The sequence below is a fragment of the Gymnogyps californianus genome, chromosome 5 (genome assembly GCF_018139145.2).
Source record: "Gymnogyps californianus isolate 813 chromosome 5, ASM1813914v2, whole genome shotgun sequence".
NCBI lineage: Eukaryota > Metazoa > Chordata > Aves > Accipitriformes > Cathartidae > Gymnogyps > Gymnogyps californianus.
This window is the reverse complement of record NC_059475.1, coordinates 61,743,584-61,755,991: the sequence shown is the minus strand read 5'-3', so window position 1 is coordinate 61,755,991 and position 12,408 is coordinate 61,743,584. Positions and strand designations below refer to the sequence as shown.

The following is a 12,408-nucleotide window of genomic DNA, read 5'->3' as shown; positions in this document are numbered from 1 at the left end:
TGTAACAGATGTCTCTAAAAGAAAGACTGAGAAGGTTTGTGCTCATTCCTTTTCCTCCCATCTTTCTTGCCCCGCGCCCTGTTTCATTAGTGCAAATGGATGTTTTCTGCAGACATGGCCACTGCTGGAAAGGTAGCTCTGTGTGACTCTCTCCGCCAGTTCAGTGACTCCTAGTTTTTTGCTTCGTATTAGAAAACTAAAAGCCTAACGAGGGCTAACAGGTGAAAGCAGCAGCTAGGGGTGCACGCACCCATGGCCATGTGGCGTGGGCGTTGGGGTTGCTTGTGCTTCTGTGTGCAGGAGAGAAAAGTATGAGTCTGAACGGAGAAGAAATGACACAGCTGGTGCCCAAAGCAGGTTGAAACTGCACCGCAGAAGGAGAGGAGGTCTGTGGGGAGAGGAAGGAGGCAAAGCAGCTGCAGGGGAGTTCCTGGGGCAGGGTGCACATTGCTGGGAGAGAAATTACCAGCGGAGGAGAGCCGAGCAGCAGGAAAAGAGGGTGTGAGCTGAGCCTGGGAGAACAGGAGAGCAGCAGCAGGTTGCCAGAGCCAATAAATCTGGGGAGCCTTTTCTTCTTGCCGCGCTTGGTGGTTGTTTGAAGAGCTTGCCAGCAGATGAAACCGTGGGCACTGGGTCCCAGCAGATGAAACCGTGGACACTGGGTACCAGCCGCTGCAGAAACGGCATCACGGTGTGCACAGGCGTGCTCCTGCTGTGTCAGACCGGAAAAAAGCTTGGCTCCTAGTCTGCTCCCTCGTCCTCTCCCTGATGTTGAACAAACAAGTGAGAAACCATACTGGAGGGAGGAGGATATAGCTGCTGCCCAGCTGTGGGTGCTTTGTAGTGACCACTTCTTTTAAAAATTTTTTTGAATGAGTTGTAGTTGGGATGAGCAGAGTTGGAAAAGTGTGGCTGGTAACCTGATTTGAATAGCACCTTGAGTGAGGCTTTAATAGAATAGCCAAATACAAACGTTACTGCAGGACCTTATAGGACCTAGAGGGCCAGCGTGACACCATGTAAAGCTATTTGAGGTTCTGGAGAGACTGCCTGAGAAGATGACAACATGGACAATGAGCAAAGGGGGAAACCGAGGCACGTTGACAAAGTCACCCAGAAGAGCCACAGGTGGAACCCCTGCCTTCCTTCCCTGAAGCGCAACTGAGTAAATCCAGTAAATAACGGAGGTTTTGGTCAACTCTCTTCTTTTTATTCTGCTGCTGGACATTCTGAACGTGGCTGTAACACAGGCACCTGACTGTCACCTGTGCAGGTTACTCAGACGAGCAGTAGCATGGTGTGAGCAAGCGATGTTTTCTCAGAAAAAGAAAGGTGGAATATTTTTCAGAATAGATGTTTGTTTTCTTTGTGGTGGCTATACATCATCCAGTGTTTTCCCCTTCATATTGTGATACATCATCTTGTGTTTCACGCTTGAGATGTTGAGAGGAGTGAGTGATGTTATGTAACTTAGGCAGAGAATTATCATCTTATGTTCTAAAAGTGACTGTTGGTTTGATAAAGCAGTTGACTAATTAGTAAATTACCCATTGTTGTTTAAAATACTTGCGCTGCAAAATGTAAATGAAAAAAATTTCTCCACTTGTCAGTATGAAAAATGACAATAGCAAAAATAATACATAGGACATCTGCTCTGATTTTTTTAAAATTTAAAATGCATTTAAGGCAGATGTTGCAGAATTTGAATGGAAATCGGAGTAGATGGAAGAACAAAACATAGCTGTTTACCTTTTATGAAGTCCCATTTTTATGGTTAACATCGCTAGCAATATCTGACTCAGTGCCTGTATTTTTCCACTGTTTGTATCGGAATGAACTGAATGTTCTTAAAACTGCTGCTATGTCAGGATGACATATAGTTTCAATATTAAAAAAAAAAAATTATTGGCGAGTCAGTATTTCAGGGTGTTTTCTGATGTTCTCTCCCTTTGCCCATCCTTTCTTTCCAGGAGAATACATAAAAACATGGAGGCCGCGGTATTTTCTTTTAAAGAACGATGGCACGTTCATTGGCTACAAGGAACGACCGCAGGATGTCGACCAGCGGGAATCACCTTTAAATAACTTCTCAGTAGCTCGTAAGTGTTTTTACCTGCTCCCTCGTCCAGTTTGAATGGTTGATGTCTTCTTGTAGTCATAGCGCTGGTAAGCTGCTTCTTCACAGCTTTGTAACATTTGAATCTGCCCAGAGCGATGTATCTAAACACTAAATGTGTTTATCTGAGATGATAAAACCCCCCTGTGTTTCTCAGGAATGACTGTGATGTGGAGGATTGATGCTCTGCTTTTTTTTTTTTTTTTTTTTTTTGCAGTTTTCTACTAATTTAGTGTTTCTGGTTATAGAATAAAATGGGTTTATTTGTTAATATTTTGTATGTCTGTTATTCAGCAAGTTGCTTTAAAGTGAAAATTAACCCAGGCACGTCTCGGTACTTGGCAGGTAGGCACAGCTGAAGCATTTCAGCCTCGGTTCTGCCACCAGATCTGGATTCAAGTGGCACTGACATAGGTCAAAGTTATTTGATTGTTAACATAAGAGAATGCGGAGTGAGCACTGGTTTTGATGAAACACACTCAGTTTTTCTTAATTTTGAAGACAAACCCATATTTTTTCTATTAGAGCCAACAAAAGGGTTTGGAAAGAATAATATCTCCTAACCTCTGCACTCTGTCCTATGCAAACATTTCCGACTGTGCTCAGGTGCTGCAGCACAGGATGTGATAGAAGACTCTGAAGATGATTTCCTTTTCTTGCTCATGTTTTTAACCTTTCACTGTATACTTCCAGCTTTTATTTTCTCCTGTTCTTAATCTTTCCTGTCTCATGATCTGCCTGTGTCTCGTTCCACCACTTAAAAATAGATCATTGTGGCACCTGTTATTAACAACGATCTGTTCCGTGTTCCTGGTGACTAGTGGAAGCAAAGCTCTGCAGAGGGAAGGGTAGGGGCTTTCCCTCTTCATTACAGGGTAGCTTGAAATATATGGGGTTCATCTTTGTAGTTGACCTTTAAGCAGACAGATTTATTTTGGAACACCCTGGGCCCAGAATAGGGCTGGGCAGCACTAGGAATTAATGCAAATGTTCATTTTTTTTCCGCTGGTAGCAACATATACCTGTTCTGACTGATAATGGGAATAAATAATGGACGTGCTGTTGCCTGGTGCCTCTGTGCAGGACACCAAGAGTGCTTTGGGGTTTTTTGTCTTGTTTTAGAGAGAGAATTGTAGTGTTTTCATTTCAGTAATGACACGGTACTTTCCTCTTTAGACTGGTATCTCCTTATGGATCAAGATGGTAAAGAAAAGCAGCAGAAAGCCATTAATTCATAAATTAATTCAGTACTTGGTCTGTAGCCAGAGGCTTTTAACAAATGCACTTTTTTGCAGGACAGTTCCATCCTGTGGCTGCTAACTGCATTACTTACAATAATTATTTACTGCAGCTCAGTGCTAAGGAGTAAAAAAAGATGTGTCCATTGCCTTCTCTTTGTCCAAGTTGCCTTCAAAATGGTTAACTTAAATCGGTTTTCACAACAGGAATATGGTGCTTTTTTTGGCACATTGAGCCCATCAGTCTTGGCATTTATAGATAAACAAGTTTGTTACCATGGTATCGGAGCATTGTCGAAAGAGACGCGACACATGCCTATAAAGTAAGGTGTAGCCCTCGTGAGAGGGATTGCAGGGAGGGTGGTGGGTGGAAGGATGTTCCTAGCAGTGGCTCTTGCCTGGTGAACCAGTGGCCGGTTGGGAAGGCCTTGATGATTTGGGGGGGGCCTCCTTGCTAAAAGTCATTATTGTTGTTTTGGGCCCACAGAAGCAGCTGTTGCCCCACCAGGATTTAATTTCTGATGTAGGCACTGGCACGCAGTGCTGTCAGCACCTGATGTGCGGTTCCCTTCTGGGTAGCCTCCGCACTTGTATCATTTGGATGTGTTTTGCACCACAAGTTTTCCCTTGGAACCTGCTTGCCTGGTACTTTCATTTGGGTTAACTTGTCGAGTTAGCCTGGGTGAACTCGAGCTGCCTCTGGAGGAAGGCTAAGGCCAGAACACAGGCTCGTGCTGCAGAGGCAGCCTGTAGAAGCCTCCTGCCAGTGAAAGGTGGGGGGAATTTAGCTTAAATGTTTTGTGAAAATTCATCCTTTTTTTTTTTTCTTTTTGTTTTTCAAGAGACCATGATAGCCCTGACTTTTTGTTAATTAGTGAACTAGGGTTTTTTTTAATGAGATGGCAGGCTGTCTGTGTCAGTCTGTTCTTTGGAAGTGTTCCCATGTTTCTGATTAAAATCTTTACCCTCTTCTGCTGTAAAATAATGTAGGCTTTTTTATCTTTGCAAGTAAAAGGTTTTTTTTCATGACTAGGGGACTCTTCCTACTTGTAGTGTAAAATTCATATTAAGTGATTTTGTCAACCCATGAGAGGTATGAAATATTCAATTCAGGAGAAAACAGTGAAAGAAGATAACATCTAATGATGATCTGTCTTTTCCCTTAACAGATATGAAGAAAGTATTAGCAATAAATAGTGTGCTTTCCATGTGCTTGACAGTCTCTTCTTTCTCCTACACTAGCCTTTTCGTTTCAGTCTGTGAGGGTTTTGATCATACGTCTTTGAAAACTTGTTTCTAGGGCCCCCCATGAGTAAAGAGAGGCTCAGCTTTTTTTTAAGTACTTTTTTCTCCACCTGATTTTCCATTTAAAATAGCCATATATCTATGTTTGTAATTTAATGATATGTTTAAGGAGTTTATTTTCCCCGGAAGTTACCTATTGGTGATTTATTAAAAAAAAACAAAAACAAAAACCCAAAGCAAAACTTCTGAAAGATGGTGCCTGAGCGTTTAACTGATTTTTGAGTCATATTTGTGTTCGTGTTCTGTACTTCACCACTAGTAAGATAGAAGGAATAAAAAAGCCTGTACCTAAATAGTTCTGCTCCAGAGACCCTGCAGATAACCAACAGAGCCTGGGTTGTAAATCTGTGAGATAAGTAGCCTTCATACCGATTGTAATCTTGGATTATCATGTATGTCTGCCTATTAGGTTATAAGCCTTTAAAACCATATAGCTGAGAAGAGCAGTATATTGTGAAAAACCACGTGGAGAGAGAGGCTATTCCTGTTAGAAAGAAGGGATTATTTCTCCAACTGTCAAAATGAAGGGTGGACTGTGGTGGTTTTGTTGTACAGCTGAAAACATAATTGCTCAACAATATGAGTGCTCCTTTTGGGACAGGACTGCGTGTCTGCAGTCAAGCATTTATCAGAGGGCATGGGATGGCCAGATTAGCGGACAGATTTTTTGTCTGCTGTTACTAGTGGCCACCTTAGTCCAGGTCTGTAACTCAGAGCTCCCAGCTCCTCGCTTTTGCCGTGCTGAGCTGTTTGGGCACGAATCTGTCCAGTGGTGCTAGCAGAAAAGGAGCACTTCAGCACAATATTCCTGTTTGCCTTTCCAGAGTTTTATTTATTCATCATTCTTCTTGCCTGATTTACCTCCCCCCCCCCCCTTTTTTTTTCTTTCCTTGATCCCCTTTCTTAAAGAAACCAAAGCAGGAATGGGAAGGATTTTTCCTTGACATTATTGTTTTAAGTGTGATGTCATATAGGGAGCAGAGTCTGACACTTTCATTGCAAGTTATCTGCCTTTTAGCTTAAGTGCTGGGGAAGCAAATATTGTGACATTTTAGAAAGTCACTGGGATAATACTAAGTGTCTTTCAAATACAAAATGGTAATTTACATTTGAATGCCTTGGTGTCTATTCCTGTTAGGAACAATTTCTCTATCCTACTTACTTTAAAAGACCAAACACCAGGAAAGAACCAAGAGGTTCTTTAGAGCAATTTAAATCATTTTTAACAGGCTGCTGTTTATAGTACTTACTTTGTTGGAAATGGGGAATACTTACATTGGCCTGTTTGACAGGAAAAACTGTCTTCGAAGTGAGGAAGTGGGTAAGTGACCCTCGGCCTGTATTTGAAATGTGAATGTTTTTATAGCAGAACCCCCAAACATGCCATGAATCAGACCCAATATTACACAGCATCTGTATCTGTGCTCTGCTGTAGTGGTGCATGTTGTGGTACGGATTATAGAAGGCAAGTTTGGTGCTTCTCTAGCTTGCCAACTACAGTAAAGAGCACAGAGTTTATTTTAAAAGTAAGAAAAAACCTACTGCTTCATCGTTTCATTGATAAAATCTATGCGATTGTCATGTATGGAGAGAACTAAGTGGTAGCTTCAAACTTTCTGAAACCTATGTGGTACAGCACTTTGGTAAAGCAATTTAAAAATAAAGCCTTCTGTATTTCTTGATATGTGCAGTTATGATTGAGCAGGGTAATTAGACAGCATATTGTTCACTAAACAAAACACTTCTATGTGACATACTTGAATTATAGTGGTTATTAACTGACAAATCTCTATTATTCATCTTGCTGTATGCCTTAAAGATTGCTGGATCAGCAAGCTTAACAAATATCAATGGACAGTGCTGATTTAGGGGAAAAGTGGTGATGTTTAATTGGTCCCCTTCTATGACAGAAAATGACTTGTGTGGTTTATTATGCTGAAATGAAATGGTTAAAGTTTAGAGTTCATGGCTAGTTTAAATATCTGTGCCGCTACTTCAGAATACCTAATCTGAGGCACTAAAGGTAAATCTAAAGTCTGTTTTAAAAAAGTAAGCAAAACCTCTCAGTTTATTTCTTCGTAATGTTGCACTTCTGGATAAGTGTAGAACAGCTCTGGATGAGCACGAGGTTAGAAATAGCCTGATTTTCTTCTGCGAGTCTTCAGCCAAATTCAGTGTCTGTTAGGGCTGCATTGTGCAGGCTCATAGAGGACAACCCTAGCCTTAATCTAATCACGTTAAGCAGACAAAAATGGGAGACAGAACAAACAAACAAAAAAAAGAAGAGCAGCTAAGCTAAGGTGGGTGATCTGGGAGCAGGAACGAGATCTTTTGAGCTGAATTTATCAGAACCGGGCTTACTGGGCTGTGCCAGCTCGTGCAGTTGTGTTCGGCTTTCATTGCCATTCTGTGAAAGAGGATGGAGGTAGCTGGAAGGCTAAATACGGCGCTCTGCAAGCACGGCTGTGTTGCTGTGTGGAAGTTCTTTAATCTTGGTGAGTGAAGGAGTGCCGTTTATCACACTAAAACCTTTTCACGACTCATTAATAAACTTTCTCGTATCTAATTGCAGTGCTTTAGTAGAATGCAGTATAACCTCAGCGTGCTATTAAAGAAAAATTAGATTTTCTTGTCATGAAAAATGCAAAGTTACTCATTGAAAAGCTTATAATTCCAGTAGCAAATGAGGCATGAAATATATTGCCAAAATACAGCGGCCAAAAACACTGGCAGTAAATATTTTATCTTGGTGCTAATTAAGAGCTTGAATTTAAAACTGAGCATTCTAAATTTTCACAATAATAAAATTAACCTAACGATACCAGTGTAGCCTTAGTAACGTGCACTCTTATTCTGGCCGGATTCTGTCCTCGACTTGTACGTTGCTGATGGTGAAGGATGTTCATAGCTCTAGCAGTAAGCAGAAATTTCTTCTTGTCTTCATAATGCCTTTTTATTTACTTGGAAGTTGATTTAGAACCTGAAGACCAAATAATAGCAAGCTTGTGGTTTTATTAACTGCAAGGAAAAGAATTTAATGTAAGGAAAAAAAACCCCAATTATCTCTTTCTTCTTTTCTTTTCTCCAGCCCCCCCCTTGGTTTCTTAATTTGACTTTCCTTTAACAGGAGCTGTTTAATTAGCATTAGATTTTCTATTAATACAAATCTGAAAAATGTGGTGTTTTGACTTCTGTTGTTATTTTATTGATTTTCTTTTGTTTTTCAGATCCTCTCTTCTAGTATAGCTAGGATACCCTTAATTAGGTGCATTTTCAGGCTCAAATTTGAAGGATAAACACTCATAACATCCTATGAAGCTTAAAATAGTAGGTGTGATTTAAAAAAAAAAAAAGAATGCTCAGCTCTCGAGAGAGCATTTTTGTGAAGGAAGCGGTGGTTTTGCATGTAGCTGTACTTCTGTAGCCTTTTTAGGTTGTGCTTAAATACTGGCAACGATGGAAGCTGTTAGCTGCGTGTCCGTACAGCATCTGACTCTGCGGCAGCTGTCCCGAAGGCGTTCCGAACGGGGTCTTTTCTGGGGGTGCCTCTGCAGTTTGATGTTCCCTCTAGTGTTTGAGGACTGGAAATGCTGAGTCTAATCTTCATCGGGTCGCTGCAAAATGACCAAACGCGCTCTCTAGTAACTCCTTGAAAGCCAAGGACAGGGTTTTATGTCAGGGAAAGTCAAAGGGAGGGCATGTGGGGGCTTGGCTTTAGTTTCAGTGGATGTAATTGCTGCATTATCAGCTGACTTTGTCCGTGTGCTCTGCTCTGGGTGACCTTTGGAGTGTAGGACCTGAGTCTGAACGGCTTCTGTGTCGTCACATCACATTTCTACTTACCTCTATGGGCAGACCAAATGTGGAGCCTTTCTAAGCAGAATTTGATTTCGGTGCTGCTTAGATGACTATCTCCCAAGCTATTTATTGGTTTCATCAACACAGTAAATTGTCTCAAGTCTCCTAAAGAAGTACTTACAGAGATTTCTATGGCTGATTAATCGCAACAGTTTGCTAGATAAGAATAAAGACAAATGATTATTTAAACCTGCTTATGTACCATGACTCTTTCTTCCTTGATTGTGGTAGAGTGCCAGCTGATGAAGACAGAACGACCTAAACCAAACACATTTATCATTAGATGCCTCCAGTGGACCACAGTAATTGAAAGAACATTTCATGTGGAGACTCCAGAGGAGCGGTATGTTTCATTCATATTTAATACATAAACTACTTGCAAAAGCAGATGCGAGTGTTCAGTGTTAATATCGAGTCCTTTGCTGAAGCTCTTATTTATCAGATGATGTACGTCTAGACTGAAAAGCGACAAATAGTTTTTTGAGCGCCTCAGTTTTAGTGCGTATTCCAGTATAAAAGGTACCTTAAAGAGGGTTTCAGAGAGTGGATTTTGATTAGTATTTGTAAATGAAGTGTTGCTAGGTTGGGTATCCAAAACGGACAGGTGCAGGTGTGTACCAGCACACAGGTAGCTGTTTCTGGAAACTTAAGGTTCATTTCTTACTGGAAATGTGGTATGCGAAATGAAGGGTTTCTGACCTGGGAGTTTCTGGAAGGATGAGCACAAGTGAAATAGAAATTCAGGCAAAGTTGAGTTATATCAAAATAGTGACCTTTTAAAGTCTTTTTAGACACCTTGTTTTTAAAGGAAAAAAGTTAGTTGTGTCATTGCTGACTGCTAATGTTTTATGCAAATTGGATAATAAAAGTGATAGTTATCTGCTGCAGGTGCAGATTTCTGTTTCAGCTGTTAGGAAACAAGGCTAAGAGCATGCATCCTGTGCTCTCATCATTGGAGAATTGATCTCTTACCTCCTGAGAGAACAGTTTTCCAGCACAGCTATTCTACAGCTATAGAGTATTTAAATATTTACTTGCTCTTCAGGAACTGAACTTAAATTATTCCAGTACCATTGCCCTAGGGGAAGGGGTATTTTAAAACCCTTGTCCTCCCTAGATATGATACTGGCACATGTTTATTTTTAAGATCAGCAAATTCTACCTAATATTCTTTGCTTTCTTCTTTTGTAGCCTTTGCATGCCCTGATTTAAAGAAGGTTCCTGTTTATTGCTTTTGATTCTATTACAATGATCAGAAGAAGGTGAAATCAAATTAAAAGCAAAGAAAAAGAAACTGGTCCTTGTTTCTTTTGGTAGCTTTGTGGTCAGTGACCCTAAAGGGAGTGAATAACAGTTTCCACTTGGGGGGAGATTGTATTTCAGTCTTGTTTTGTTCCCTCCTAGCCAATTAAGTCAGCTTTGTGACACTTCAGGGCTCGGAGTGTTAGTCACCTCTGTTGTGTATGCTTGAGACATAGAAGCTGAGGGTGAAATTCTGGTCTCCCAGAAATCAAAGATACTCACTTCAGGAGGGCCGAGATCTCCACAAAGTCAGTAACAAATCTTAAAAGAGATGTGAAGGTAGATAACGCCTTTAGCTTTCTCTGTGCCTTTAAAACCAACATTTGTTTTTTGAGAGAGATGGAGAGATAAAAATACAGAAGAAAAAGTTCTTTTTGTAATCGCTCTGAATATGAAAAATGACTAGTAAATAAAGGAAGGTGTTTGTGGTGGTGAGTGAAGTAGTCTGTGCTGGGAGTATAGGCAGAATGTTCAGAATGTTTAGCATTACCTTGCTGCCCCAGACAGAGCTGGATAGTGCCCATTCAGACAAAATCCAAAATAAAAAATGCACAGGGTGGGAAAGACCTTATGTGTAATTGGTGCAGTTTTTATTAGAATCTTATGTTGGGTACTTTTTCCCATGGACTGCTTCCTCTTGGGAATGATCTGCCTCTTCCATCCATCACAAACTGAAATCCACATGTTCAGATACGATTTTTTTAATTTTTTTTTTTTTTAATAATTTCACAGAACCAGTGAAAAATTTGGCATTGATTAGGACGGCATGGCTTCACTGCAGATTGTGCATAGAGTTGTTCAGCATTGGCTACTTCTGTTCCTGCTGTAGTAGCAAAGTATTTTACCTGGGGTATCCTTGGGAGAAGAGTTTAGCCAGTGCACAGAACTGGCTATGTTGCTACTGGCAACTAAACCACTACGTCCCGTTCCCTACAGATACAAAAGACAGTAAAACATGGTAAATTCACATAGTCCACCGAACATGTCTTCAGCCCCTGTATGCCTTAAAGCCCATCCCAAAACCCTGTAAGCCCTTACGAGTTGTATGCTTTACGTTCAATAAATTTGCAGTGAAATGAAGTGAAGCCAAGAACTTTCAGTTCAGTAGTTTCCAAAGGTGTGAAATTTCCCAAAGGACACTGGAGTGGAAGTGGTCTCCATGGGAGTCGAAGGGGTCAGTGTTAGAGCACCCATTGCTGAAACAGCTGTGGAAACTTTATCGTAACCAAGACCTGTGCCTAAGATAAAATGTCACTGCTTTTGCTGACATTCTGCTAAAATTTACACAGGAATTGCTGTACTTCTGTCATCATCTTTACAACAGAGGAATAACCTAAGTATCCTGGGCTTTAATACCTTCTCCTAGAACACCCCTTGCCATTAAAATTCAGGATATGTGTGCGAAGAGGTGGCATAGTGCCCCCAACAGTTGGATATATGTGTTTCAGTGCACTGTAGGAATGGAGAAGCTGTGTTTAATAGCTTTGTGCTGCATGGAAGTCTTTTGCTTTTTGGTTTTGGCAAGTCTGTTTTTGTTATGTAAATCTCCCTATCACCGGGTCGTATCTTGAGCTGCTGACTGAATGCATATTAGAAATTCTATTGTCTGAAAAGCCTTATATTGTATCCAGACTGGGAGGACTTCAGTTGTCTCTTGTTTCTAGTACAACTAATGAAGATACATGTTAAAAGTGCTCTTAAAAATGCATTTTTACAGTGCTTGAAAATGCACATAATTCATTGTATGTTACATTGATTCATCAGGGAGCATTAGTTGCTCTGTATTCCTTGGTGAGCCTTGCCATGGCAGACGGTAATCTAAAGTCACAAGTAATGAATGACTTTGCTTATATTTTGCCAGGGAAGAATGGACAAAAGCCATCCAAACAGTAGCAGACAGCCTCAAGAAACAAGAGGAAGAGATGATGGATTTTAGATCTGGCTCTCCCAGTGATAATTCAGGAGCTGAAGAAATGGAAGTTTCTATGACAAAGCCAAAACACAAAGTGGTAAGTGAGCATAGCAGGAGTAACAATATTTTAGGTCTTCTCAAATGTAGACAAAAAATAGCCATCAATACACATCTGTTCCCGTAACAATTACACAGTTGGTTGTAGATACAGCTTCTGGAGGAAACAACTGTCTGAGCTGAGCAGGTACCAGGCAAAGCCTGTCTGGGTCCACCGGAGTTCTGAGTTCAGATGTCCTTACTGGATGGCTTTCAAGGCCAGCTCAGGTCTGTATTTGGTTTGCCTGTTGTCCTGTGGTACAGATCCTGAAATCATAGCTCCTGCTGGACCGTGTGACTGTGTAAACTCTTTGCAGGCTGGTACAAAGATATTCCGGTGGATTTGCAGGATTTGGGGTGGGTCCAGTGGATTTATTTGCTCTGGATTAAGGGTTTAGGCTAACTCCCAGACAGCCGCTGCGGTGTCTGTCCAAAGTGTTCCTAGAGCTTGGGTTTTTGCATCAGGCACAGCGTTGTCTGAATGCATAGGGCCAGCTCAGCAGTGGCCTTCCATGAAAGGAGAATGTGCCAGAGGAGATCTTTGCCCTGTGGAGCCCTTTTAGGTATCTGTCTTCAGCCTC

General features: G+C 41.1%; 1 protein-coding gene across 2 annotated transcripts in view; it reads left to right on the top strand.

The window, feature by feature from the left end:
• AKT1 (AKT serine/threonine kinase 1) overlaps positions 1 to 12,408 on the top strand; it is a 73,730-nt gene that overhangs the window by 37,186 nt on the left and 24,136 nt on the right. Inside the window, exons 3-5 of one of the 2 annotated variants that reach the window (XM_050897342.1) lie at positions 1,971 to 2,099; positions 8,749 to 8,860; positions 11,681 to 11,825. In XM_050897342.1, coding sequence (XP_050753299.1) covers positions 1,971 to 2,099; positions 8,749 to 8,860; positions 11,681 to 11,825 — 386 coding nt within the window. Of the gene's footprint in view, positions 1 to 1,970; positions 2,100 to 8,748; positions 8,861 to 11,680; positions 11,829 to 12,408 lie in introns of both variants that reach the window. The other variant, XM_050897341.1, reaches the window with a different exon arrangement.